The following is a 27,213-nucleotide window of genomic DNA, read 5'->3' as shown; positions in this document are numbered from 1 at the left end:
TGGCAGGCCGGGCGAGGCAGCGGGATCAGTGGGAGATCAGCAAGGCCCACGTGGGCAGGCCAGGCGTGAAGGCTGGGGGGGACCGTGGGGCACAGAGGGACAGGGCTTTTCCCTCCCTGGCTTGGGTGAGAGGCCGCTGAGCAGTGGCCAGTGGGCCTGGAGTCAGGAGGGCAGACACGGCTTCCAGGACACTGAAGAGGGGGCCAGGCCAGTGGCCACCGGGCAGTGAGCCTGCATGGGGCCGTTCCAGGACACTGACCTGCTGTCCCCGGGCACGACGGTCAACGCGGCACATGGCGGCAACCTGGAGAGCAGCCGGCACCTGAGCCGCAGCAACATCGACATCCCCCGAAGCAACGGCGCTGAGGACCCCAAACAGCAGCTGCCCCGCAAGAGGAGTGACTCGTCCACCTACGAGCTGGACACCATCCAGCAGCACCAGGCCTTTCTGTCCAGGTGGGTAGTGAGGCCCCCCGCCAGGGGAGCACGGAGACTCTGAGGGATGGCTCAGAAGTGAGGACATGGACCAGATCGTGCCGACGGCCAACATGAGGGTGCTGGAGGCCCCCCGGCCCTTGTCCTGGGATCCCCAGACTGGGCCACAGCTCTTCAGCCAGGAGAAGGTGCTTGTTGGGTATGGCTGTGGTCTTGTACACGCCTTGGGCCATCTTGAGTCAGAGGGAACAGATTGACCAGGGCTGGAAGTGGGGATGGCAGAATCAGGGGGCAGAACGGACCAGGGGCGGCGTGATCCCGGTCAGGGCTGTCCCAAAGGCAGTGGGCTCCCTAGAGAGGTTGGGACCTGCTGTCACCGGAGGTGTCCCAGCAGGTGCCGGACAGCTGCACTCACAGGACCACACAGGGGCCAAGCCTCGTTTGGGCCTGATGACCCCTGAGGAGCCTCTTTCAGGAGGCTAAGGACAGGCCAGCCCCGAGAAGGGCCGTGGTGTGACCTCATTTGTCCCCCCGCATCTGCAGCCTCCACGCCAGCGTGCTGAGGAATGAGCCCAGCTCCCGCCGCTCAAGCAGCTCCACCATGCTGGACGGCGCAGGGGCCGTGGGCAAGTTCGACTTTGAGATCGCTGACTTGTTCCTCTTCGGGTGCCCGCTGGGGCTGGTCCTGGCCTTGAGGAAGACCGTCATCCCCTCCCTGGATGGTGAGAGTCCCTGCAGGGGAGGAGTAAGGCGGGGTGAGGGGGGGGGGTGGCGGGCATGAGCTGGGCAGAAGGTCTCAGTGGACCCCTGTCATGAGGCCATGGCCACATCCCAGTCCCCTTCCTCCTCTTTTCTGCACCCCCCCACCAAGGGCCCATTGCTCTCCTTTGCTCCAGCTTCAGCAGCTCAGTCTCTGGCCCCATTTCCCAACACAATGTTTCGTTTAATCTTCAAGGCACCTCTGGGAGCTGAGGTCCAGAGATAGAAGGGGCTGCCCCAGGATCAGATGGGGCCAGACCCAGTCGCCCAGGCCCAAGGTCTTCCCATAAGGAAGAGATGTGAAGCCAGGCACCCCGAAAGTCTCCTCGATCAGGTGGCCTCCCAGCCCCAGAGGGACCACAGCCACGCCGCTCCAGGTTCCTCCTCATGGCTACACGCACAGGGAGGCGGAACCTGTGGGCTAAGCGGCCGTCAGAGCAGCGGTCCCTGCCCAGTGACCCCGGGATCAACGAGTGCGGTCCAGGGAGACCTGCCATCCTACAGGAGCTGTGCAGGGGCCCCAACGGGAAACTGAGGCTCAGAGAGGCAGGCGTAGACACTTGCCCAAGAGCAAGTAAACAGTGGCTTCGGTATGAGTGCACAGACTCAGAGACACTGATGTTAGGGCAACGTCATCTGTAATGGTGAAAAACCAGAACCAACCTAAACGGGATGCAGGCTGGTTAAATCAATTGCGGCACAGCCATACAATGGAATACCCCGCCGCAGTTAAAAAGAATGGGGCGGAACTAGAGTGCTGATACGAAAGACTCCCATTTATTGTGTTAAAAAAAAGCATAGATTATGTTCCTATTTGTATGTATTTTTTAAAGTGGGATATATGTTACTGATAGTTTATAATGACATTCACGTGATCTTCCCATCAACTATGAGATGTTCGAAAGCACAGCCCCATCACACAGCCTAGAGACATTTCTAATCGCGGAGGACGGCTCCACCCGGCTCGGGCCGCGCATGCGCGTGAGGCTCCCAAAAGTTGCAGGTGGGGCGCCAGCCCCGGGGCTCTGGGGAGAAAGGGAACCCTCCGTTATATGTCTTTTATCATATATAGTTCTGTACTTAAAAAGAAATTTTTTTAACCACCGTCATTATAACTTTTTCAATTAAAACAAATTTGGTTAATAAAGGGACAGTGGCCCAAACAGAATCCCAAAATTGATAAAGACACGCTTTCGGGTTTCTCTGTATCCCCAACCCCGTCCCGTCGCACTCCACCCAATCCCAGCCTGCTCTAGGCCCCGCCTCCTGAGGGCGGAGCTAGCTCCAGGCTCTCCCCCACTCTCCAATCCCCAGTTTTCCAGCTGCGGCCCGCCTGCCAGCAAGTCTACAACCTCTTCCACCCCGCCGACCCGTCGGCCTCGCGCCTGGAGCCGCTGCTGGAGCGGCGATTCCACGCCCTGCCGCCTCTCAGCATCCCCCGCTACCAGCGCTACCCGCTGGGGGACGGCTGCTCGACGCTGCTGGGTGAGAGCCCCATGGGCCCCCGGCCCTGGGGGAGGGTGGGACTTGTCACCTCTTCTTGGGTGCCCCAGGCCGGGGCTGGCCCTGCCATGCGGGGAGGGGCGGTCTGCACTGAACACCTTGGAAGCGGGATACCTGGTGTAGGTGTGGGTGCATGAGCCCCACCCACTCCAGGGAGGTAGGAGGGAGACCGCCTCACAGGCCAGGGCCTCCCCCCTCCCCCACCAACACACACACACAGCTAGGCACCTCGCTCCCCTCCCCACCGCCCCGCCAAGGCAGAGCTGAGGACCTGAGGGCCCCTGGCTGAGTCCCGGGCATTGTCCTGCCCTGTGAAGGAAGCCCCATGGCAGGCAGCTCCGGAGCCTCCAGGTCACCTAGCCTGAAGCTGGGGTGCAGGAGCATGAGAGAGGGTTGCCCGTGGCCCACTCTCGCCCCCCGGGAAGGGCCCGTCCCACCTGCCCTCGTGTCCCAGTCCTGTCATGTCCTGGCTCTTGAGCGGCGCGTGTCTGTGTCACGTGCACACAAGTGTCTGTTCTTGTGTCCCCTCTTCTCTCCCCATATGCCTCCAGTCCAGACCGTGCAGAGAAACCCCCAGCTGGTCCTGGAGGGCGGCCTCCTGGCCCCCCTCCCTCACAGGGATGGCTTCCTGGAGACCAGTATCCCTGTTCCTGCACTCACCTGGCAAGACGGGCCCCGCCCCAGCCCGGGCTCTGCTGAGTGTGTGTAACCCCCCTGCTCGTGGTGGCGTCTGCTTCTCCGGCTGACCGCTGGTCCTCAGGGACCCCCATGCCCTCCTTGGCCACCCGGAAGTTGTGGAACTGTGGTGGCGAGGAGCAGAGACCGCCCAGGACAGGTCCCCGGGAGCAGGCTTGGTGTCCCCTCTCTGGACACTGGGCAGAGCAGAGAGGGGACCCAAAGCAGAGGAGGCGCAGGAGCCCAGAGAGGGGAGCAGCCGTCTCAGGGTCACCCAGCACAGGTGTCAGTCCGAGGGTTCTCTCCCCCATTTGTGAGGCTAGCAGCAGGAGTTGGGGTGAGGCCTCGAGCCCGCTGGGACCCACCTGACCCCCAGGAGAAGACTTCGGTCCTGGCGAGGGGTTGGATTCTCAGGGCCCCACTCCCTCTCCCTGAGGAGGTCCAGGCATCTCCTGCACCCCGGCTAGATGTGGGTCCTGTAGCCGAGCCCCGTTCTCAGGCTGGGCCCAGGTGAGCCTGGCTCGAGCCCTCAGCACCTGCCTTTGTCCCCAGATGCCCATTCGGGGCTGGCTCGATGTGGCCCGTGTGTGAGGGATGTGCAGGGGTGTTGCCTCATTCTCAGTCCTCAGTGCTGGGCATCCCTGGGAAGCTGCCCCAGGCCCCTGTTGTTAGCGCCCCCAAACCCAGCTGCCGCGGGCTGTGGGTCAGGCCAGGCCGAGCCCCAGAGGCCAAGAAGGCTGGACTGGAAGGGTGGCCGGTGTGGGGCATAAGCCCGGCCGCCTTGCCTCCCTGCCCACTGTGTCTGTATTGGTCCGTCTGTCCACCCCTGCCCCAGCGCTCCCTTCTCTCTGCCTCAGCTCTGGGCCCTGAGCAGGCAGGCCCTGGCACGCTTGGGCCCATCCACTCTGCCAGCTGTGCTCAGATGCCCCTGCTCCTCTGCAGCTGGACGTGTCGGCCTTGCCTGGCACAGCGGCCGCTCCAGCCGCCCCAGCCCCGGCACATGCTGGACGCCCCCTCCCACTGCTCGGGGGCTGGAGGGCCGGGCTGGGCGAGGCCTCCTTACCCGCGGTCTCTGGTCCCTGTCCGCCTGCAGCAGATGCACTCCAGGCCCACAACGCGGTCTTCCAAGAGCACGCGGCCCCCTCCTCGCCCGGCACAGCCCCCACTGCCCGAGGTTTCCGCCGGGCCAGCGAGATCAGCATCGCCAGCCAGGTGTCGGGCATGGCTGAGAGCTACACGGCATCCAGCATTGCCCAGAGTGAGTGCAGCAGTGCCGGGGCCTGCCCTCCCCGTCACAGCAAGGGGGCTGTGCCCTGTCGCAGCCAGTCTCAACGGCAGCCACTGTGCCCGTCCCCCAGAGGACAGTTTGCAGCGTCTGGAGGCAACTGGGGTGGGCGCCACTGGCACCTGGTGGGTAGAGACCAGGTGTGCTGCTGAACACCGTACGGTGCCCAGGACGGCCCCGCAGCGAAGAGTGATCCAGCCCCCGTGTCCATAGAGGACTCCGGAAGGAAGGAGCGTTGAAAGGGGTGGCCCTGGGGCAGGGCATGGGGGGGCAAGTCCAGGTAGTGGGAGATTGGCGGTGCTGTCTCAGCTGGGGAGTGATGGGTCTGGGAGGAGGGGTCCTAGCCCCAGGGGGGCAGGTGCTCCTTGAAGGAGAAAGCTGGGGGTCCCATTTCTGGAGAAGCTGCAGCAGTGGCCGAGGGGAGCCAGGGAGGCGAGGTCTCCTGTGCCAGCCCCTCCTGCCGCCCCAGGGGGCAGAGTCACCCACGGCCTCCTTCGCTCCTGCCCGTCTCAGAAGCTTCTCAGCAGCTGGAAGCGGAGTCCGGGTCACCCCCGCCCCCACTCCCCTGGGGCCAGCGGCCCCCTGCCACTTGACTGGCTCCCAGGCTGCCTGTCAGAGCAGGGGTCCGGGGCTAAGGCCGGCGTGGGTGTCCTCCTGGCCCCTTGGGGCAGTGGTGGCCCCAGCAGGGCTGAGCCTGTGCGCCGCTCAGCCACAGCCCCAGCGTCAGGTGCCCGTCCCTGCTTGCCCTCCCCCGCTACCGCCCACCGCCCCGGGCCAGCAGGCGAGCCCCAGCCTGGGGAGGGCCCCCGCCTCCCCGACTTGGACATCAGAGAAGGTCCCGGGCGTCACGGGCCCTCCATGCACACACGTCCGCCTCCTCTAACTGGGGTCACGCTCTGTTTCCAGGCATGCCTCACCCCCGGGTCCCCGCTGAGGCCTAGCGGGGAGCTGGCGGCTTGGTCTGGGAGCACCCAGACTTCCAGGGAGGAAGCAGGAGCAGCGGGGGGCAGGGGGGGCAGCTGGATGGAGGCCGGGTGAGGACTGGGGGTTGCCCGTCAGGCAGGCTGCAGGCGGAGAGCAGGGCCACCCCGAGTCTAACCAGGTGCACTTCCTGCATGCAGCCACCGGGGAGGCTTTTGCAAACCTGGGGCGGTCCCCCAGCCCAGAGGGGGAGCCAGCTTCACACGCAGGCTCCGTAGACTGAAGGCCCTCACTTCACACCCTGCCTGTCAGGTGCTGAGGACAGCGGGCCTTGCCTTGGGGCCCAGGAATCGTGACTCCATCTCTGCAAAGCCTTTCACAGCCTTGAGGCCTGCGGGGGCAGACAGGGGGTCCAGGAGAAGCCTGGAGAGGGCAGTGATAAGGCCCAGGGCAGGGGGTCGACAGGACCAGGGACAGGGAGTCCTGCCTCCAGACTGGGCTTGTCCCCTCCCCCTGTAACTCCACATCCTCCCGGCTGAGCCGCAGGCCCCCACCTCCCCCTCCTCGGGCGCCCTGGCTGCTTGCTTCTCCCCTGTCGCCGCGTCTGGGAGAAGGAGACTTGCTTTGGTTGCAGCCCTTCTCTCTGGTCAGAGGAGGGTCTTGCCTTTGGGCTGAGCCCAGCCTGAGGGGCCAGGTGAGCCCATGGGGCCCAGCCCAGTCACAGCCCCTCCTCTTGGCAGTTGCTGCGAAGTGGTGGGGTCAGAAGCGGATCGACTACGCCCTGTACTGCCCCGACGCCCTGACGGCCTTCCCCACCGTGGCCCTGCCCCACCTCTTCCATGCCAGCTACTGGGAGTCCACGGATGTGGTCTCCTTCCTGCTGAGACAGGTACCCAGGGTCCCACTGCCGGGCACACCTGCACCTCTCAGGAGGCCCGACTGACACCGCTGCTGAGGTGGCCCCATTTCATAGATGAGGACGGTGGGGAGCCCCACTTTCTGGCCCCAGCAGACGCCACAGCCAGCAGGATGCAGGAAGCCGTGGGGGTGTTGAGATGGGGTGAATGGATGTGCACCTTCACGGGCCAGAGGGCAGACTGCAGTGGGGTTAAATAGTGTCCCCCCCTCAAACCCTCCCAGGGGTAGCATGGCCCCTAGGGCCGCTGGCCTCTCCCCTCTAGAACAGGAAGCCCCAGGCTTGAGCCTGCCCCATGGCCTCCCTCTGTGTCCCCTCCCAGGTCATGAGGCACGACAACTCCAGCATCTTGGAACTGGACGGCAAGGAGGTCTCGGTGTTCACTCCGTCAAAGCCGAGAGAGAAGTGGCAGCGCAAGAGGACCCACGTGAAGCTGCGGGTGAGGGGTCCTCTGAGTGCCCAGGCCCCACAGCTGTCGTCCTATTGAATCCTCGCGAGAAGACCCCATTTTACAGATGAGAAAACTGAGTCACAGAGAAGTGTGCTGTCTTACTTAATCCTCACAGTCTGGGGTTGGAGCTGTTACCCCATTTACAGACGGGGACCAGCGCCAAGGCCACGTAGCTCAGTGGCTGAGCTGGGTCATTGAGCTTTGCACCCGTACTCACCCCCCAGGCCCATGGGAAGCTTGAGCTGAGCCCAGGAGGCCCCAGCCGCCCCTCCATCCCCAGCCCTGACCCAGCTTTGCTCCTCCTCCCCCCAGAATGTGACGGCCAATCACCGGATCAATGACGCGGTCGCCAACGAGGATGGCCCGCAGGTCCTGACAGGCCGGTTCATGTATGGGCCCCTGGACATGGTCACCCTGACCGGGGAGAAGGTGAAGACACAGGGAGCCCGCGGGAGCCCCCCCACCTCGCCTCCCTCTGGCTGGGGGGTGGGAAGTGGGGGTGGGGAGGCCAAGGGCGCGGCCCAGCAGTGACCAGCCCTCCCGGCTCCAGGTGGACGTGCACATCATGATGCAGCCGCCCTCGGGTGAGTGGCTGTACCTGGACACGCTGGTGACCAACAGCAGCGGGCGCGTCTCCTACACCATCCCCGAGACCCACCGCCTGGGCGTGGGTGTCTACCCCGTCAAGATGGTGGTCAGGTATGAGCTCCAAGGAGTGAGCAGGCCGGGTCAGCCTCGTCCGGGGCGGGAGGAAGGAGCCCTGGTGGGTTCTGATGAGCTGCCCCCTCCCAGGGGAGACCACACGTTTGCCGACAGCTACATCACCGTGCTGCCCAAGGGCACAGAGTTCGTGGTCTTCAGCATCGACGGCTCCTTCGCCGCCAGCGTGTCCATCATGGGCAGCGACCCCAAAGTGCGGGCTGGGGCCGTGGACGTGGTGCGGTGAGCGCTCCGGGCAGCAGCGGGTGGGCTCGGAGGCAGGCAGCTCCACGGCCGGGCGGTGGGGGACCCTGGGTGCCAGAGCGGGGACGTGGGGTTAGGGACCCCGCGGCCTGGTCACACTTCCCAGCTGTAACCTCTTGCTGTTGATGCCTCAGTTCCCTTACCTGGGGAGCGGGGCTGCTTCTAACGAGACCAGTCACACCTGCTGCAGGGGCGGGGGTGGGGATCGTGAGCCCCGCGCTGCGGCCAGTCTGGCTGCTGCTGCTGCTGTCGGCACCTGACCCGAGAGGCGCTCTTTAGTGGCCCCCGTGGGGACTGGCTGGGCGGCCCAGGAGGGAGGACAGTGCGTCCGTGGGACACCCAGGCCTGCCCCTCGCCCCCAGGCACTGGCAGGACCTGGGCTACCTCATCATCTATGTGACGGGCCGGCCTGACATGCAGAAGCAGCGGGTGGTGGCATGGCTGGCCCAGCACAACTTCCCTCACGGCGTGGTGTCCTTCTGTGACGGCCTGGTGCACGACCCGCTGAGGCACAAGGCCAACTTCCTGAAGCTGCTCATCTCTGAGGTGGGTCCCGGCTAGAAGGGAGTGGGGTGGGGACGGGCGGAAGGGCCGAGCCCGCGCCCACGCCCGTCTTGCCCACAGCTGCACCTGCGCGTGCACGCGGCCTACGGCTCCACCAAGGACGTGGCAGTCTACAGCTCCATCAGCCTGTCCCCCATGCAGATCTACATCGTGGGCCGGCCCACCAAGAAGCTGCAGCAGCAGTGCCAGGTGAGCGGAGGCGTCCTGGCGGCTGCGTGGGCGGGCGGGCAGCCCCGGGAGCCCCGCCCCCTGACAGCCGTGCTCCGCGTTGCCTTCCCTCCCCCGCAGTTCATCACCGACGGCTACGCGGCCCACCTGGCCCAGCTCAAGTACAACCACCGGGCGCGGCCGGCCCGCAACGCGGCCACCCGCATGGCGCTGCGCAAGGGCAGCTTCGGCCTGCCCGGCCAGGGAGACTTCCTGCGCTCCCGGAACCACCTGCTCCGCACCATCTCGGCCCAGCCCAGCGGGCCCGGCCACCGGCACGAGCGGACGCAGAGCCAGGCGGACGGCGAGCAGCGGGGACAACGTAGCATGAGCGTGGCGGCCGGCTGCTGGGGCCGCGCCATGGCCGGCCGGCCCGAGCCGGGGGCAGCTGCGGGCCCCAAGTAGGGCTCCGGGAGCAAGGCGCTGTGGTCTCCATGGTGCTAGGCCGGGGCGGCCCGCCCTGCCAGGAGGCCTGGCCTGGGCACGGACAGTCGGCTGGGGCCCAGCTTGTCCCAGGGCCCGGCGGAGGACACGGGGCCGCGCCACACACAGCCCTCCCAGCCCTGCCTCACGTGTTAGGGTCTGCGGGGTTCCAGCTTGTCGTGGAAGCTGGCAGGACGACCAGCCCGAGGATGACGGAGGGACCAGGATCCCCCCCCCCCAACGTGGACTGGCCGGGAAGGCACTCCCGGACGCTTGCCCTGCGTTGACCGCCCAGCACCCTGATGCCAGGCCTGGGCACCTCCCATCCACTAGCTCGCCCCGACCCCCAAGTCCCCTCCCACTTGGTAGCAGCTCCAACGGGGGACAGCCTGCTTCTTGTTAACTCGAGTTACTCAACTGCTCGACCTCACTGGTTTTGCACTGAAGTTTGAGGGTGGAGACCCATCACCATCTCCTATGGCTACAGATCCGTTGACGTGCGTGAAAATTCAGCGTTTGCTGATCCAGGACCCATCGCCACACAGAAGGCTCCAGGGCAGAGAATTCTTGTACAAGTAGGAGAGAAAGGCCATATGGTAATTTCCGCAGCTCCACCTGGCCCGCCAGCCCATGGCAGCCCTGGACCCCCAACCCCTTCTAGCTGCCCCACCGGGAGCCCCGTCCAGCCGAGGGCCTGGCGTCATCTCAGCCCCAGGCAGAGCCCAGGCCGCCCGGCCGGTGAAGCCGAGGTGGGTGGCTCCTGATAAGCCTCTCCTCGGGCTGCGGGGCCGGGACCGGCCGGGCCTACTTCTTCCGCTCCTCGCTGGCCGTCAGCCAAGGCTCCACGCCTCGGCCCCCCCCCTTCCACGTTTCTACACCTTTCTACTTCTCCAATCTGATTTCTATGAGGTTTTTTTAAATGAGCAATCCTTGGCTGCTTCCTTTTCTTAACTCTTTCAGTACCAAACGCAGCCCCTCCACGTGAAAACGCCCAGCACTGTGACGGAGTCCAGCCTGGTTCTGGGTCCCAGGGCCCTGTCCCCTGCCCAGGCAGCGGGGCGTGGGCTCCCTGCCTCGCCTGACCCCTGTTAATTCCACTGAATTTCTACTCTGGGGTGAGTGGGGCACACACTTAGGTTTTTTTTAACACCAATTCCGTTTCGATGCCGAATCTAAGAAGCCACAACTCGCTTAGTTAGCTTCAGGGCAGGCAGCCACGACTTCATTTCCCACCTGGTTAAGGACCGCGCTGTCCTGCGCGCTGGGTCTGAGCATCAGTCCTCCCTCCCCGGAACCGACCGCAGTCTCAGCTGTGGCCTCAGCCCCGGGCAGCCCCTCTGCTGCTCCTCCACCTTCTCTGAGACGGGAGAGCCTGCCGGGCCTCAGCCAGCCGTCCAGCGACCAGGCTGCTTCTGTGAGAAGCTGCTGCCAACCTGGATACGGCCTCAGGGCCTCGTGGGCTGGGACGGGGAGGCGCACAGATGGATGTTAACATTTTCCCGTGTGTAGATATGTACAGCCAAAGGGTCGTGTAAATGTTCTGCAAAAGTGGGTCTGTACAGAGTGAAAGCTATTTATTTTGTGCAGAGAAAAATGTCTGGAGGGATGGGACCTTCAGGGTTTATTCATATTTAAGATGTAGCTTTTTGTTGTTGTTTCAGGCGTTATGTATAAAGCGACGATTATTTTATGGACCAAGTTTTAATGTAACTGTTGCAGTGAAAGTGCAATATCTAACCCCTTGCTCCCAGTGGGAATCGCTTGGCCCGACAATCACAGCCCCGACGAGGGGCCCCATGGCCAGTGCCACCTCCTGTCGGTCCCACCTCACCCCATCTCGCCTGTCGCCTGGTGAGCAGCCATCCGGAGGAGCACCTGGAAGAGTCTCAGCCCGCCTGCAATAAAGGCTGGGAGGCCGCCTGGCCCCAGGAGGCCGGGTGGGCAGTGGGCTCGGCCTCTCCCAGTGGGCAGCTCCCCCATGGCTCCGAGCTCCCTGCCTGCCTGCCCAGCCGCCAGCCATGCCAAGGACAACAGCAATAGTCCCCGGGCCTCTCCCAGCGGCCCTCAGCCATAGATGGTGAGGTGGGCAGCCCAGCCTCCCCATTGACGTCTCTCTTCTCTATCCAGGTCTGCTTCCTGGCCTCCCTGAAGATTCCTTCCGGCACATTATCCTCTTAAGGAAGCACCAGTTTTTCAGAAACTAAGAGAGGGAGGACAGAGTCCTTTAAAAATACCAAAAATGTTTACAGCATTGGGTGCTGAGCTGCAGGGCTCAGGCCCGACCAGTCGTAACCAAAGGGTGAAGCAGGCCTTGCTGACTGCCACCCCACCCCAGGCCTGTTAGAGTAGAAGCCTTAGTCCCACTCCCACCCCCAAGCCCCCAGGACTGAGCCTCAGCCCGCCCCCCCAGATCCCCCCACCTGCCTTCTCTTTGATTTCTAAAGAGGGACTCAGCAGAGACCCCACGCCCCCCTCCTAGCTCAGTCTGAGCTGCCCGCCCGCCCGCCACGTCGCAGTCTTCACGTCTCGGCCCCCTGTCTGTCTGTCTGTCTGGACCGAATGTGAGTGGTGTCCTGACTTGCCCCCGCCCGCCCTTGCTGTCCCTGCTCCATCAGGCCTGAGTGTGCTCTGTGTACTGTGTCGTCGTCTGTTACACCAATTAAAGAAGCAGGAAGGCTTCCTTCTGGGTCTCAGTACTGCGCCGGCAACCAGAGGGGGCGGGGGGGGGTGTGGGGGCGGGGGCCGGGATGGAGGCCCTGCCTGTCCTGTGAGGGGAGAGGCTGTCCTTCCCAGTACACAGTGTCAGCTACGCTCACAGTAATACCAATACACTCACGTGGTTCTTACCTATGCTGGGCCCCCTTCTAGCCCCTTCCAGCCCTTTCCCAGGCATGAACTCAGTTGGTCCTCATAGCAACCCAGTCAGGGAGGTGGGTACTGTCAGCCTCTACTTCACAGAGGACACAGCCAGTAAGCTGGGCCAGGATTCCTCCCGGGTCACCAGGATTCTCAACTGCGGTCGTCTGTGGCATAAGCAGCGAGGGCAGTAGCCTCCCTCCAAGCCTGAGGAAATCCAGTTTAAGAGCCAAGGGTCTGGGATTCAGCTGGAGGTGGGGGCCCTGGGTCTGGTCCAGCAGGACCTCATCTGAGGGTGAGGAGGGCAAAGGCGGCTGGCGTGGCCTGTGCTTTCCCCAAAAGCTTCTGGAGTCCTTATTTTTGCCCTGGAAGTCGGGCTGCACTCTTCTCCCCACCTCAGCACAAAAAGCAACAGCACAGAAGAAGTCTCCAACCAGGGTACCTTTAATATCTGGGAAGCTGCACTCTTTCAGGAGTTAGGGGAGCCAATTAGGCCAGTGACCCTGACCTCCACCCCCTGCAACTGACAGGAGGCTGGGCCAGAGGCCGATCTGCAGGAGAGAGACAAGCAGCATCCGACGGGCTCCCTGCTGCCCACCCTGAGGCCAGCCTTCAGGCCGTGCCACCAACACTGTGTGCAGGCCTTGGCCAGTGGGGCCCTCAGGGCAGCAGCCCTGCTCGCATCTGGAAGGCCAGACCATCCCCTCGGGTGGCTTGCTGGGGAAGAAAGCACACAGGAGGGGACACATCAGAAGCAGAGCTGGGGGTGGGCCTGGGCAAGGGATCGACACCCACCTTGTTGATCTCTCTGTGTCGTTCCTTGGTTACGATTTCCTCTAAGACCTCACCGTCTCCCTTAATGAGCCTAGAGGAGGAGGGGGAAGAGGCTGAGCCTCTAAGTTAGAGGCCAGAGCAACAGAACCAGAAGCATCCGGCAGAGGGGTGCCCGGCCTCAGGCCCCCACCACCTCGAGCAGGCAGAGCCTGGCCGCTCCCACCCCTCCCTCCCACCCTTGGGACAGGGATGAGGGCGGCCCGGTGGGCTCTGCCATCGGACCAGCCAACAGCGGCTCTTTGAAGACCCCCCCCCAAGGTCCTTCCAGCCCCTGCAGTCGCCTGCTCTGAGGGATGGGCAGCAATGTCCTGAGAAGTCCCATCAACGAGTGGCTCCTTTTTCTCCCTCATCCTCGGTCCTTTTAGAGCAGCAGAAGCAGCCACTACCCCTCCTCCTGAGAGTGCGGGTCTGGGACCAGGGCGCCCAGATGCAGCTGTGGGGCCCGGCTGCCCACCTGGTGCGTCCTGTCTCCGGGTCCACCACCTTGCGGATGACGCTCTGCCGGGCATCCCACTCCTCCTTGGTCATGGGCTTCATGGCCTGGATGCGGGACTTCTGCTCGTCCGTCAGGACTGGAAGGTAAGATGGCAGGGAGGTGGTGGGCGGGGGGGGGGGGGTTGCTCAGGAATGGGGGCCTCATGGAGGGGACCCTCCCCGCCTTGCACACCGGGCAGCACTGTACCTGGGCCACCCTCTTCCTGCTCAGCTGCTCTGTGCCACTGGTCCAACGAGGGTCCGGGCACAGCCTCAGTCTGCCGCACCTTGGCCTTATCCTTGTTTCTCTTCTTCAGCTTCTTCTTCCTTTTCTTCCTTTTCTTCCTTTTCTTGTCCTTGTGCTTCCCCCGCTTCTTCCGGCCATCGCTGGAGGAAGAGGAGGAGGACGAGGAGGAAGAGCCGCTGGAAGAACGGGAAGAAGAGGAGGAGGAGCTGGATCGTGGTCTCCTCCGGGCCTTGTGTTTGCTTCTCTCTGTGACGCAGGGAGAAGGTGAGGCTGGAAGGCCAGGAGGCGAAGAAGTAAACCTTCGTCCCCTTGCTCTGGCCCGTAGCAGGCTTAGGCTGACTACAGAGGGGTGAGACCCTCCCGGCAGGGCTTTCTAGAGGAGGGCTCTGCACCCTGTGGAGAGGCACTTTCTGGGCTGCGCAGTCACTGCCCAGGAGCAGGGCGGCCACCCTCCATATCTCAAACCCAGCTGCACCAAAAATATGATGAAGTGCTCCCTTCACTCCGTACTCAATGGGCTGGCCCAGCCGCTGGATTCTGAGCGTCTTTCAACCCAGATATCCAGGATCTACACTCTGTGTCCCTCTGAATAGCGCTCACCGCAATTTCCCCACAGCCAGTCCGGAGAAGCCCGCCCAGCTGCCTGCAACTTCTTCCATGAAGTTCCCTCACCCCTTTCCCATTCCCTTTGGTTCTCACCCTCCGCCCCAGGGGAGGTGGTGCTGGCCTTGCGGCTTTGGGATCTAGAAGCCGAGCAGCTTCTCGGGGCGTCCTTACTGCTCTTCTTCCTTTTCTTTTCCGACCCTCGCCCCCGGGACCGGCTGCGACTCCTCGAGCGCTTGCGAGAGCCGACGTGAGCCATAGCGCCGCGGGCTGGAGAAGGGGAGACGCGCTTAAACTGGGGATTGATCACAGGGCCGGCCCACAGACTGGGTTCCGAGGGCGGCTCTACTCGGGGCCTGGTCACCACCCGGAGCAGGGATACTGAGGGGGTCCGTGCAACCGCACGATCCTCACTCACCCCCACCCCTGGGTACCCCGCGGACTCCCGAATCCTCCGCTGCGGCCCCTTTGAGGGCCCGCCCCCGCCCGGACGCTCCACGCCTGCGCACGCGGCTCAGGCGCCTCTAGAAACGGCCACGATCCTCAGCTGCCAGGTGCGTCCTTCATTCCTACCCGCGCGCTCGTACCCTCCACCCCGCGCCCTCCGCGGCCTCGCCGCCTGAAAGTCCCCGCGGCTGCTCCGCTCCCTCCTCAACCGCGCATCCGGCCGGACCGTCAACCCCGCACCACGCCTTCGCGTGAGGAAGCGGCGGCTGGGCGACTTCCGGCCCGGGACAGTGCTCTGGGAGGCCGTCCGACCGCGAAGCAAGGCGCTGCTGCCTTTAGTTCTGAAGCCCCAGGTTCCGTCTCTGGGACAGCCCAAGAAACTGAGTCTGACGCACTGACCTCCCGGAGAGGCGAGCTGGGGCTCCAGGCGGAGCTCCCAGACGAGAGACCTGCTCTCCAGCCTGGCGCCAGTCCCGGAGCCCGCGGGTCCTTTGCCGCAGCTATGCCCTCTCCCATCGCTGTCCTTTCGCCGCGCCCGCAGCATCCCTAGTCTCCGTGATGCCCCAGGGAAGAAGGCGACTGCGCGCCGCTTTCCTCTCTGGATTGTCTGCGAACGTGTCCACTGCAACGGGCCGTAAGCTCCAGAGCCTTGGTCTTTACACCGTCTCCACCCAGTAATACAGAGGTAGCAAACTCAAATGTCCATAAGGACCAGAGAGAGGATGAGAATGAATGACGGAAGGACCCCTGTGAGGAAGTGCACCGCAGGCCTGTCTAGAGTGGAGGCAACTGAGTCCGCTCCCGCTGATTACTGCAGTGTCGATTGGGGCCCGCTGTTTCCAGATCTTCCCACCTTCCCACGGAAGCCAGAACTCAAGCTTTCAACATGGAAAACCCTCCCAAACACAGCGTAGCTGCATGCCTCATCCAATCCTAGGGCCGCCAAGTTGCAAACTCTTGAATAGTAACGACAACAGCAAACTCACAGGTCTGTTAAAAATCACTGTATAAACGGGAAGTCACTTGATCTCCACAACACCTCTAGGACACGAGTACTTTCCAGAGGAGGAAACAAAGGCACGGAGAATCACGTGACTTACCCACAGTCACAGCTGGAAGCGGCCGAATCAGAATTCGAACCCAAGAGGTCTGGCTCCAAGTCCCTGCTTTTAATCCCTCTGCAGTAACCCCTCCACACGGTCCAGAAGATGCTGTTGGCGGCCCATCTAAATTCCCTTTGTAGACGGGCTGCTCACTCCCAGCGTGATGTCTGCTGCCGACACCTCGCACCTGTACTCTTTTTTTTTAACATTTATTTATTTTTTATTTTACGTATTTATTTTAGGCTGCGTCGGGTCTTAGTTGCGGCACATGGGCTCTTCGCTGTGGCGCATGGACTCTCTCGTTGAGGTGCGTGGGCTCAGTAGTTGCTGTGCATGGGCTTAGTTGCCCCATGGCATGTGGGATCTTAGTTCCCCGACCAGAGATTGAACCCACGTCCCCTGCATTGGAAGGCACATTCTTAACCACTGGACCACCAGGGAAGTCCCTCACACCTGTACTCTTCTCTCGAAGATTCCCTTGGCCTCTGGGAACCACCCTGCCCTCGAGATGGATGTCTGGGAAGTTACTCACTCCCTCCCTACCCCAAAACACCCTATAGCCAATATCTGATGTGGAGGGCAAACTGTGGTATGATGCATGCTCCAGAGAGCCCCGTGGGATCGGGCTGAGGCTGGATGCCATTTCAAGCCATCTTGGCCCAGTTCCTTCCTGCTCTGTCCTGCTCCCTCTTCTCCCAAGAGTATCCCCTCCTTAAACCACCTGCACAGGAATCCCTGTCTCAGGCTCTGGTTCTAACAAACCCGACCTAAGCCAACGTGTCTGCTGAAAGAATGACCCAGAAGCTCATGTGTCCTTTTGAACCAAGATGTGCTGAGGGCTGCAGGGTGTTTATTTCTGCCCCTCACCCCCCCCACACTGGCCCCAGCCAGGCTCAAGTCAGTGCACACACATCCACCGTGGCGGGCTCCTCGCGGGTGAAGCCGTCGCCGAAGCCCTCATCATCCACCAGGTCAGGCTTGCGGCAGCACATGGGGCAGAGGCGGTTGCGCACAGCAGAGGCGCGGAGCCAGACGACCAGGTTCCAACGCTCACCAGTGCCCAGGGGCCGGGCCCCGTGCAGCTGGCCCCCCCGGTGCAGGATGCCCTGGCCCACCACGTGCTCCACCTCCAGGGGGTTGGCCAGGGCCGAAGGCGCCTGTGGACAGCGGGGCTCAGGCCTGGGCACTCTCAGTGGCCCCGGTCCTGCCCCACCGGTCACACACACTAACCTGGAAGAGGTCCCCAAAGTAGAGGGCGCCCCCCGTGAAGGCCTTGCCCAGGGCCACGTTGAGGGTGAGCTCGGCGTTATCGTAGTGGCAGCCCAGCTCGCGATCCTGGCCTGGCGCGTATTTGACCACGAAGGCGCGGTGGGTGTCCAGCCAGCCCCTGTACTCTGGGTACAGCAGGGCCATCAGCGGCTGCAGGAAGCGCTCCCTCAGTGGCGTCACCAGTGGCTCATCCAGGCCCAGCTCGTGTAGCAGCACCTGGGCGGGGGATCCCAGGGTCAGCAGGGAAACTGGTAGGGCCTCACCCTGGGTCCCTGGGGGAGTCCCTTACTAAGGACACTGTTAAGTGCTTTGCAAACATCAACGTGCTTAACTTCATAATAACCCTGCTGTGATCTCATTTTACAGATGGGGAAACCGAGGCTTGGAGAAGGTCTGCAGCGCTGGGGATACGTCTCACCAGGCGATGTCCCCACCTCCTCGGGCCCACCGGGTGGAGCCTCACCCACCCCGTAGTTGTTCATGGTGTTGGGTCTTCCCTTGGGCATGTCCGACTGCTCGAAGTGCTCCAGCTCCTCCAGCAGGGCCTGGCAGAACGGCGCTGTGAACACCGGCAGCCGGTAGATACGCTTCTCCTCTGTGGAAGGAGGGACAGTCGGTTGGCCGGGAGCTCCGGTGTGGGTTTCAATCTGCCCATAACCTTTTCACTTCCCCCAGCCTCAGTTTCCTCATCTGTACAATGGGGATGACGTGAGTACTCACCTTCAGGGCTCTTGTGATGATTAAATGACATAACGTGCAGCAGGGGAGCCCTATTCTTGGGCCCCCTACTCACCCCTGAAGCCTCACCCTGCCCTGAGGTCTAGCTTCCAAATTCAGATGTGCACCCTGTCCAGTGAGCCCTCTCCCACAGCTCTAGGTCCTGGCAGGTTCAAGAAACCTCATTCTTGCCCACTTCTTCAGGTCTTGGGATAGGAACGGCTCCCTACCCCCAACCCCACCCCCGCTGCTAGCCCTGGGGCGGGTCTCTCCCCAGCCCTTGCTGATTCCTTAGCCCACACTTGTCTCAACTGTCCCTTTGTTAACCTCTTCAATCACCCCTATTTGAGCGTGTCTGATGCAAGGCACTGAATAACTGTTGGATAAGTGAGTGAATGGATACAGATGCCCTGCTCTTGATGGGTCTGTCCCGCCAGCCCTTCTCAGTCCTGCTGGTTTGATTTTTGGAGGCAGATATGGTGGGTGGAGGGACCTGTCTCCCACCCCCAGTGCTGCAAGGTGATGGGCCAAAACCTCACCCGACACTGTCTCCAGCCGCTGGAGAAGGCCCTGGAGGTCTGCACCTGGCGATGTGCTGTACTCAACTGCGGCCAGAAACTCGGAGGCCAGAGCCACATCCTGGGGGCAGAACACACAAGCCGTGGGGCAGACAGCCCCCAGGCCCGGACGCCTCCGCCTCCTTCCAGTAACCTGCCCCTGCCAGGTACCTGCAGTGAGTTGTAGACATCGGGCCGTGCTGGGTGGTAGGAGCTCGCAATGAGGGCCTTCCTGGCAGCCGACTCCTGCCCCAGCTGCTGCCGCCGCTCCACCTCCTTCTCAAGCTGGGGTCACACAGGGCCTGGTTATGAGCTGGGGGCCTCCCATCCCCCCCGAGGCCACTGTGCAGATGACGAAACTGAGGCTCAGGAAGCCCAGGGCATGGCCAGGGCTGAGAGCAACGTCTCCCTGTGCTCCTGACTCTACCAGGGTAAATGGCAGGTGCTAAGCTGTTAGCCGAAGGGGAATCCTTCCAGAAGGGGGCCCATCCCACTCAGGGCTGCACCAGCCTGAGCCTGGCTGGGGTGAGACCCCTCGCTGCTCCTCAACCAGCTGGGCCCACTCAAGGAGGGGAAACGGAGTCCCGGTCAAAGCTTGTGTTCCAGAGGCTGCAGCGGCCTGTCCTGGGAAGCTTCCCGACACTTAACCCCCGGGTGGGAGACAAGCAGCAGCCGCAGAAGTGGCGTGGGGGGAGGGTTGAAGAGCCAGGAGCCAGGCGGCCCTGGGTGGGACCTCAACTCCACCTGCTGTGAAACCTTGGGCAAGTGACTCCTCCCTGGAGCCCAAGTATCTCATCTCAAAAGGGCATGAGGCAGAGAACTTGGCGTTTTCCCTGCTTTCTCTTTTTCTGCTGCCAGGACCCAGGTGCTGTGGTGAGTGAGGACAGGAAGGGGGAAAGGGGAGGTCTAAGGGTCGGACACTGGCAGGCCTGCGGCTGGGAGACTTCTCAAACTGCTGATGCAAATCTAATGAGGAAGGGCCAGGCTGGGTGCGGAGGGAGCAATCGAGGGCGGGCGGGGAGTTGTTACCTCTCCCAACAGCTGCTGGAAGTCCTTGGGGCTGACACAGCCTCGGCTGCGCAGGATCTGGGAGCAGAAAGGCCAGTGAGCGCGACGGTGTGACCTTGTGACGTTTAAGTCACTTAAACGTCTCTGAGCCTCAGTTTCTCCTTGAAATGGAGATGATCCGACCTCACAGGATCATTGTAAGGATGGAATGCGATAAGCACGTTGAGCACAGAGCAGGGTTCCCAGCTGCTCTTGGTAATAACGCTGACAGAGTACTCTGAGCCAGGCCCTGCCCTGAGCATTTTGCATGTACGTTCATTCATTCACTCCTCACGACAACCTCACTAAAGACACCATTATCCCCATTTAAGGTTGAAAACAATGAGGTACCTAAAGGTTAAGTCATTCTTATCGTCAGACCTGAGCGCGCCAAAGGTAAAGCAAACGACCCCTCCGCCACCCCTCCCCGCCCATTTCCCCGCAGAGCCAATAGAGGCCACTCACGGGGCCGTAGTCCTGGCGCAGCTGCTGCTCGCTCCGGAAGCGCACGTGCAGGCCGTAGCGCGCCACGTACAAGTTCTCGGAGCAGAAGCAGGCGCAGCGGCAGAAGCGCCGCGGAGCCGCCGCGGTCCCCATGGTGAGGTGCCGCGCACGGACCCGCCGGCTTCCGTAGGGACACTTCCGGATACGCCCCCAGCCGAGGCGGTCTGGAACCAGCGGCCAAGGGTCCGTTCTAAATTCCCAAGTGCGGAAAAGAACGAAGACTCCGCCCCAGAAAACGGTCTGCGGTGCAGGAAGATGCTCCCGGCCGGGTTGGGGCTGGCAGCCTCCGCTGGGAGCACGCGGCCTTCTCGTTCCGCTTCAGAGTTTCTCCATCCACGAGGCGGGAATTAATCGTCCCACTTTACAGATAGGTGAACTGAGTCACACATTCACAGGACGTGGAGAAGTAGGGACTCGGGATCTCAAGACCCTCTGCTTAAACGCTGGCTCCCTTTTCTGCTCGGAGGTTTTGAAGAACCAGCGAACGCCACGAGGACAGAGCTCTAGGGTCTGACCTCGTTCCCTCCAACTGCTCTCCAGTTTTGTGCGTCTGAGCTTGGGTTTAGCATTTATCCCGCGTCCTTGCCCGGCGCTCCCGTTGCCAACGCCACAGTCTCTTAGGGTTCGCCGCGGATCGCCCCAGTGAGTGTCCCTACGAAAACGCTCCGTCCGGTGAGACTTCCGGTGGTGCTCCCGACGAATTCAGGTGTGAATAGGGCGTGGTCGGTCGGTGGCCACACCCAGCGCAACCAGGTTCAAGTTCTGTACAGCCGCGGTGTGAGATGAGTATATTTCTGTCTTACAGAGCGTGCCCTCCATCCTCGGGGAGACCCATCACAGCAGACGCAAGCCATACCTGGGAACCCCGTCATGGTCCGCCATGCATCCCCAAGACCCCGGTCTGCAAAGCCTCGAGAAGAAGCTTCGATGTCAATCCTATTGAGCTGGCAGAACTAAGGCGTGCAGCTGGGGAGGAAGTCTTGACCCCTGGAAATGACCCCTGCCCCCTGCCTTAGAGTTCCCTCCATGGCTCAGCGTGATGCAGGGATGAGGGTGGGGAGGAAGACTCTGGGGCTTTAAGACTCTGGCCCTTACCCTAGATCTACAGGTGACTACAGATGACAGCTGTTGACCGAGGCTCCTCTCTACCGGACCTGAGCTAACACATCTACCACCCACCTTATCTCCTTTCATCCTTACAGCAAACCTTTGAGCTAGGCACTATTATAGCACCGTGTTACAGACGGGGGAACCTGAGGCCCAGAGAGGTGCAGTGACTTGCCCTCTGTCACTCTCCAGTAAGGGACACATATGGGGTGTGAACCCAACAGTCTGCCCTCTGAGTTCCCTGTTCACCACAATAGGAATTCTCTGAGTGGCGGGATTTTGAGGGATGTTGACTTTTCTCTTTGGGCTTGTTGGCATTTCCTTCCTTCCTTCCTTCCTTCCTTCCTTCCTTCCTTCCTCCCTCCCTCCCTCCCTTCCTCTCTCTGTCTCTCTCTTTCCTTCTTTCTTTTTCGTATATAAATATATATATATATATATATTTTTTTTTTTTTGGTCGCACCGTGTGGCTTGCGGGATCTTAGTTCCCCGACCAGGGATCGAACTCATGCCCCCTGCAATGGAAGCACTGAGACCTAACCACTGGACTGCGAGGGAATTCCCTTGTTGGCATTTTCTTGATAACTCTGCTTTCCTTTCCCCATGTGTAGACACAGGTTCACGCTCACACACTCACATCCACAGTCACACACACAAACACAGCCTTACATGCTCACACATGCTAACACACATTCACAGTCACACATGCGCTCACACCCTCACACATACCATCAACACTCACCCTCGCTTGAACACACACAGCATTCCACATACAGTCACAGTCGCAGACTCCTATTCATACACCCAATATCTCATACACATGCACACCCGCACAAATGTACTCACCCACACATCCCACACACAGTCACACATACACACACACACACACACACACACACAGAGGCAACACAGCCCCTGTTCCTTTCTTCTCTAGGGCTCCGCGGCCCACCCCTTGCTCCTGCTGAAGCCCCAGGACCCCAGAAGGAAGATGGGAGACCTCCAAGCCCTGTGATGCGGTGCCAGGCCATCCTCCCAGCTGTCTCCATCAGCACATTCGGGGGACCAAGGCTCGAGCCAGCCAAGTCTCCCCTCCAGCACCTTGAGGGGCCGGAAGAGGGCCCCTGCTCTCTGGACAGAGCCTGCACAACAGCCTGATTGGTTTTCACACTGGTTGGGCAGGGGCAGCGAGACCCTCCTGTCTGGTAGTGTGGAAGGAGTGCGTGTGAGTGTGTGGAAGTGTGTTTTGAGTGACGGACAAGATCCCTGCCCTTCTGAAGCTTTCAGTTGAGTGGGGGAGACAGGAACAAGCAAGGAGACCAGTACGAGATCAGGTTATCCTCGTTCAGTTGTAAGTGCTGGGAAGGCACTAGGCTGATCGGATGGCGAGTGCCCGGAGGTGGCTGCTTCAGACACGGTGGCCAGGGAAGTCCTCCTGAAGAGTGACATTTCAGCTGAGCTCTAACTGCTGCAGCGAGATCTGCAGGAAAGGGTTCTAGACAGGGAGACTGAAGGGGCAAAGGCCCTGCTGTGGGCTGAGCTTGGCATGCTTGGAGAACAGCAAAAAGCGTACAAGAGGACAAGTCATAGGGAACGAGGCCAGATGGTATTAAGACCAAATTGGGCGTAGTAGGCCACTGGTAACATTTTGGATTTTACTCTGTTTGCAAAGGGAAGCTGTTTAGTCCTCACAGCAAACCCTATGCGGTAGGAACTATCCCCATTTTACAGATTTGGAAAACGAGGTTCAGATGGCTTGAATGACCCACCAAGGTCACACAGCTCATACGTGGTGGAGTCTGGAATGGAACCCAAGTCTGACTCTGCTGGGTTGTTCCTAAAGGCGCAGCCAGGTCTCTCAGTGCCCCCTCCCCTCCTCAGGTGTGAAATCCAGGTCACTGGGCCGTGGAGATCCTGGGGCCCAGCCCAAGCCTCCTGAAGCTACCAGGCTTCCCCAGGGAGGAGAACGACGGTTGGGGACCTGCTTCCCCCCTCAAGGACCCAGCTCCCCAGCCCAGAGCTGTGTGACCTGAGAAGGTGATTAAAGTTTTACAGCCATCTTGATTGCCCAGCGATAGTGAAGGGCCCTGCTCTCCAGGAAAGGATCCATTTCCCCAGCTCTGCGTTCATTCCACTCCTAAGTGCCTTCCTTCCCCAGGAGGCCCAAGGGAGACCGGCTCCCCAGGCAGCCACCACGCAGGCTGGACCCGAGCAGCTTCCCCCCCCACACACACACGTGCACACCCAGTCTCCCTGGCTCGTATTCTCCTTTTACAGTAGTTTTTGCAAGATAACCGTTTCCTGCTCCTCAGTTTAGACTGGTCCTCCCCATGCCCCATCTCTTCCTTGGAAACAGAGTTCCCAGCCCCACCCTGCCCCAGCCTGGGCTTGGTCACCAAAGGGAACAGCAGCCAGAATATTAATAGTAAGCACCGAATCAGTATGCTCGTAGCCAGCACTGACGTACTTTTGTTGACCTTGTGAGGTATTATTATCCCTATTTTACAGATGAGGAAACAGAGGCTCAGTGAAGTACAGGGGCCTGTCTAGGGTCATAAACCTAGTGAGTGCAGAACCAGAATTAGAACACCCATCCTTTGGATTCTAGAGTGATGTGTGTGTGTGTGTACGTGTACGTGTATGTATATGTATATATGTATGTTATGTACGTGTATATATATGTACACATGTGTCTATACATATTCTTTTGAATTGACAGCACACATGCACAAATGGGTGCAAATCATAAGTGTACAGTTTGGTGAATTTTCACAAACTAGACAGCACCCAGATCCCAAAACAGAACATCCCAGCCCTGCAGAAGCCTGCATCCATGTCCCCATCAGTCACTACCCACCTCCCGTGGGTAGTCACTATTTTGACTTCTAAGAGCAAAGATCAGTCTTGCCTGTTCTTGAATTTGATACAAATAAAATCATATAGTATGTATTATTTTGTATACCACTTCTTTCACTCAGCATTATGTTTTTTTTTTTTAATTGAAGTATAGTTGATTTACAGTGTGTCAGCTTTTGGTGTTCAGTTATACGTACATATATAATATACATTCTTTTTCATTTATATTGTATGTATTCTTTTTCATACTCTTTTCCTTTATGGTTTATTACAGGATATTGAATCTAGTTCCCTTGTTTATCTCTTTTATATATAGTAGTTTGTATCTGCTAATCCCAAACTCCTAATTTATCCTCCCCCACCCCCAGCATTATGTTCTTTTTTTTAAAATTAATTAATTAATTTATTTATTTATTGGCTGTGTTGTGTCTTTGTTGCTGCACGTGGGCTTTCTCTAGTTGCGGCGAGTGGGAGCTACTCTTCATTGAGGTGCGCAGGCTTCTCATTGCGGTGGCTTCTCTTGTTGTGGAGTACGGGCTCTAGTCGCGCAGGCTTCAGTAGTTGTGGCACGCGGGCTCTGCGGCATGTGGGATCTTCCCGGACCAGGGCTCGAACCCACGTCCCCTGCACTGGCAGGCGGATTCTTAACCACTGTGCCATCAGGGAAGCCCAGCATTATGTTTTTAAGATTCATCTGTGTCATTATGTGTAGCAGTGGCTCATCCTTTTTCATGGCTGCATAGTATTCCACTTGGTGACCACTCCACCATTCACTGAGTCATTCTACAGTTGATGGACATTTGCATTGTTTCCGGTTTGGTGATGTCATGAATGAAGCTGCTATGAACAATTTTTATTGTGGTTAAAATATACATAACATAAAATTGGCCATTTAACCAATTTTTTAATAGACTTTATTCTTTAGAACAGTTTTAGGTTCATAGCAAAATGGAGTGGAAAGTACAGAGATTTACCACGTTCTCCCTGCCCCCCTCCCACACAGAGCCTCCCCCACTACAAACATCCCACACCAGATGGTACATTTGTTACAATCGAGTGTCACATTGATGCATCATTAACACCTAAAGTGCATAGTTCACATTAGGGTTCACTCTTGGAGTTGTATATTCTATGGTTTTTGACAATGTATAGGGCCATATATCTACCATTACGGTATCATACAGAATAGTTTCACTGCCCTGAAAATCCTCTACTCTCTGCCTGTTCATCCCCCCATCCTCCCTTAACCCCTGGCAACCACTGATCCTTTTACTGTCTCCATAGTTTTATCTTTTCCAGAATATGATATAGTTGGAATCATACAGTGTGTAGCTTTTCCGATTGGCTTCTCTCCCTTAGTAATATGCATTTATGTTTCCTCCATGTCTTTTTTATGGCTTGGTAATTCATTTAGTCTTAGCACTGAGTAATATTCCATTGTCTGAATTACCATTTTATCCATTCACCTACTGAAGGACATCTTGGTTGCTTCCAAGTTTTGGCAATTATGAATAAAGCTGCTATAAACATCTATGTGCAGGTTTTTGTGTGGACATAAGTTTTCAACTCGTTTGGGTAAATACGAAGGAGCATGATTGCTGGATCGTATGGTAGAAGTATGTTTAGTTTCATAAGAAGCTGCCAAACTGTCTTCCAAAGTAACTGTGCTGTTTTGCATTCCCACCAGCAATGAAAGAGAGTTCCTGTTTCTCCACATCTTCGTCAGCATTTGGTGTTGTCACTGTTTTGGATTTTGGCCATTCTATTAGGTATGTAATAGTACCTCATTGTTGTTTTAATTTGCAATTTTCTAATGACAAATTACGTTGAGCATCTTTTCGCGTTTATTTTTCATCTGTGTATTTCATTTGGTGAGGTGTCTGTTCAGGTCTTTTCCCTCTTTTTAAATCAGGTTATTTGCTTTCTTATTGTTGAGCTTTAAGAGTTCTTTGTATATTTTGGATAACAGTCCTTTATCAGATATATTTTCTCCCAGTCTGTGGCTTATCTTCACATTCCCTTGACAATATCTTTTGCAGAGTGGAAGTTTTTAATTTTAATGAAGTCTAGCTTATCAATTCTTTCTTTCATGGATCATGCCTTTAGTATTACATCTAAAAAATCATCTCCACGCCCAAGAAAATCTAGATTTTCTCCTAGGTTATCTTGTAGGAGTTTTATAGTTTTGTGTTTTACATTTAGGTCTATGATCCATCTTGAGTTAATTTTTGTGAAACGTGTAAGGTCTGTGTCAAGATTTTTTTTTTTTTTTGCATGTGTATGTCCAGTTGTTTCAGCACCGTTTGTTGCAAAGCACCATTTGTCTTTTCTCCACTGTATTGCCTTTACTCCTTTGTCAGAGATCAGTTGACTATATTTATATGGGTCTATTTCTGGGCTCTCTATTCTGTCCCATTGATCTATTTGTTCTTTTGTCAACACCACACTGTCCCGATTACTGCAGCTTTATAGTACGTCTTGAAGTCGGGTAGTGTCAGTGCACCGAATTTGTTTTGCTCCTTCAATATTGTGTTGGCTATTTTCACACAGCAAAAATAACAGAGCCTGGATTTGGCCCCAGACCTGAGTCATTCTAGCTTTTGGATAATCCATCCAAGAGCTTTTCTTCACGTACAATTATATATTTGCTTTTGTTTTTGCACAAACAGTATCACACTTCAACTTGATTCTACCCCTCGTTTTTACTCAATAGATTTTGGAGGTCATTTCGTACCTTTAGGTAACATTTGTGTATGGATAGATACATAGATCTTTTTCCCCCCGTGCTACAGGGTATTCTTTTGAGCGATGCTCTGTAATTATTTGGCCAGTTCCCTACGGAAGGGTATTTAGGTTATTTCCAGACTTTTGCTACTCCAGTGACTATCTGCACACTAGTATCTTCACTCCCTCCACAAGTCTATCTATAGAAGAAATTCCTACTGGGTCAGGAAAAAAAAGTGCATTTACAGTTCTGCACTTTGCCAAATTCCCCTTGAAGGACGCTGTCCCATGTCAGGAGCAGAGACTGTTTTAAATTCAGAGAGCATTTTTAGCCTCTGACCGGAGGCTGGAGAGATGGGGGTATATCTTGCCTCACCTGCCGCCCCTATGGGCTTGACCTACTCTCCTCAGCTCTTGGTTCAGGCCACACTGATCCCTTTTCTGTTCCTCAAATGCCAGGTGAGTTCCCACCTCAGAGCCTTTCCACTGGCAGTTCCTTTCACGTAGAATGCTCTCCCCCCAGACCTCTCCATGGATCCCTCCTTCTCACCTTTCACCTCTCTCAGGGAGCCCTTCCCAGTTAAAGAAGCCCCATGGCACTTTCCATTGCCTCACCCAGTTTTATTTCCTTTACAGGAAATAAATCATACTTGGCACCACATGAAATTATGTATTTACTTGTTGGTTTTCTATCTCCCCCACCCCGCGAAGGTTGGGAGTTTTCCGTCTTTTTTCACACACAGCACCCAGCACCTAGCCCCTAGCGATCACT

The 27,213-nt window shown here is 58.5% G+C and overlaps 3 protein-coding genes and 1 long non-coding RNA gene across 15 annotated transcripts in view; 2 read left to right on the top strand and 2 right to left on the bottom strand.

Moving 5' to 3' along the window:
- The window catches only part of PITPNM2 (phosphatidylinositol transfer protein membrane associated 2), a 143,187-nt gene extending 131,405 nt beyond the window's left edge, over positions 1 to 11,782 (top strand). For 4 of the 7 annotated variants that reach the window (XM_061170407.1, XM_061170409.1, XM_061170408.1 and 1 more), the window contains 12 exons: positions 251 to 456; positions 979 to 1,157; positions 2,509 to 2,679; positions 4,466 to 4,630; positions 6,319 to 6,467; positions 6,817 to 6,933; positions 7,258 to 7,374; positions 7,496 to 7,644; positions 7,738 to 7,887; positions 8,271 to 8,454; positions 8,533 to 8,661; positions 8,761 to 11,782. In XM_061170407.1, coding sequence (XP_061026390.1) covers positions 251 to 456; positions 979 to 1,157; positions 2,509 to 2,679; positions 4,466 to 4,630; positions 6,319 to 6,467; positions 6,817 to 6,933; positions 7,258 to 7,374; positions 7,496 to 7,644; positions 7,738 to 7,887; positions 8,271 to 8,454; positions 8,533 to 8,661; positions 8,761 to 9,084 — 2,040 coding nt within the window. In that variant the 3' untranslated portion in view covers positions 9,085 to 11,782. Of the gene's footprint in view, positions 1 to 250; positions 457 to 978; positions 1,158 to 2,508; positions 2,680 to 3,248; positions 3,399 to 4,465; positions 4,631 to 6,318; positions 6,468 to 6,816; positions 6,934 to 7,257; positions 7,375 to 7,495; positions 7,645 to 7,737; positions 7,888 to 8,270; positions 8,455 to 8,532; positions 8,662 to 8,760 lie in introns of those variants that run through there. The other 3 variants (XR_009697428.1, XM_061170411.1, XM_061170410.1) reach the window with 3 other exon arrangements.
- A 742-nt stretch (positions 11,783 to 12,524) lies between these two features.
- Positions 12,525 to 14,852, bottom strand: ARL6IP4 (ADP ribosylation factor like GTPase 6 interacting protein 4). 5 transcript variants are annotated; one of them, XM_061169105.1, is made up of 6 exons: positions 14,690 to 14,852; positions 14,213 to 14,386; positions 13,475 to 13,783; positions 13,247 to 13,364; positions 12,754 to 12,823; positions 12,525 to 12,675 (listed from the first exon to the last, which is right to left on the bottom strand). In XM_061169105.1, the coding sequence occupies exons 2-6, from the start codon at positions 14,373 to 14,375 to the stop codon at positions 12,619 to 12,621; spliced, it is 717 nt and encodes a 238-aa protein (XP_061025088.1). In that variant the 5' UTR covers positions 14,376 to 14,386; positions 14,690 to 14,852; the 3' UTR covers positions 12,525 to 12,618. The 5 variants fall into 5 exon arrangements, with proteins under 5 accessions (XP_061025088.1, XP_061025089.1, XP_061025086.1 ...); XM_061169106.1 differs by having other exon boundaries at positions 13,475 to 13,759; positions 14,690 to 14,851; XM_061169103.1 differs by having other exon boundaries at positions 14,704 to 14,794.
- A 1,626-nt stretch (positions 14,853 to 16,478) lies between these two features.
- Positions 16,479 to 20,372, bottom strand: OGFOD2 (2-oxoglutarate and iron dependent oxygenase domain containing 2). The gene is made up of 7 exons (XM_061170046.1): positions 19,722 to 20,372; positions 19,239 to 19,295; positions 18,381 to 18,494; positions 18,192 to 18,291; positions 17,403 to 17,530; positions 16,897 to 17,151; positions 16,479 to 16,823 (listed from the first exon to the last, which is right to left on the bottom strand). Exons 1-7 carry the CDS (start codon positions 19,851 to 19,853, stop codon positions 16,560 to 16,562), a joined length of 1,050 nt encoding a protein of 349 aa, XP_061026029.1. The 5' UTR covers positions 19,854 to 20,372; the 3' UTR covers positions 16,479 to 16,559.
- A 4-nt stretch (positions 20,373 to 20,376) lies between these two features.
- Positions 20,377 to 23,876, top strand: LOC133075691 (uncharacterized). 2 transcript variants are annotated; one of them, XR_009697390.1, is made up of 3 exons: positions 20,377 to 20,466; positions 20,566 to 20,868; positions 21,799 to 23,876. It is a non-coding gene; the product is annotated as an uncharacterized LOC133075691 (long non-coding RNA). The 2 variants fall into 2 exon arrangements; XR_009697389.1 differs by having other exon boundaries at positions 20,566 to 21,028.
- Positions 23,877 to 27,213: the final 3,337 nt, after the last annotated feature.

This window comes from Eubalaena glacialis, chromosome 15 (assembly GCF_028564815.1).
Source record: "Eubalaena glacialis isolate mEubGla1 chromosome 15, mEubGla1.1.hap2.+ XY, whole genome shotgun sequence".
Lineage (NCBI taxonomy): Eukaryota > Metazoa > Chordata > Mammalia > Artiodactyla > Balaenidae > Eubalaena > Eubalaena glacialis.
The sequence above is the reverse complement of the archived record's forward strand: the minus strand, read 5'-3'. Positions and strand labels throughout refer to the sequence as shown.

What these genes read in the sequence shown, in the direction of transcription:
- ARL6IP4 (XM_061169105.1), bottom strand. Translation starts at nt 14,375, where the DNA reads ATGGCTCACGTCGGCTCTCGCAAGCGCTCGAGGAGTCGCAGCCGGTCC. An exon ending in CACCTCCCCTGGGGCGGAGG is followed by an intron (nt 13,784 to 14,212) that starts GTGAGAACCAAA and finishes CTGGCCTTCCAG; the next exon opens with CCTCACCTTCTCCCTGCGTC. An exon ending in GCAGGAAGAGGGTGGCCCAG is followed by an intron (nt 13,365 to 13,474) that starts GTACAGTGCTGC and finishes CTTACCTTCCAG; the next exon opens with TCCTGACGGACGAGCAGAAG.
- OGFOD2 (XM_061170046.1), bottom strand. Translation starts at nt 19,853, where the DNA reads ATGGGGACCGCGGCGGCTCCGCGGCGCTTCTGCCGCTGCGCCTGCTTC. An exon ending in TCCAGCAGCTGTTGGGAGAG is followed by an intron (nt 18,495 to 19,238) that starts GTAACAACTCCC and finishes GTGTGACCCCAG; the next exon opens with CTTGAGAAGGAGGTGGAGCG. An exon ending in ACTTTGGGGACCTCTTCCAG is followed by an intron (nt 16,824 to 16,896) that starts GTTAGTGTGTGT and finishes CGCTGTCCACAG; the next exon opens with GCGCCTTCGGCCCTGGCCAA.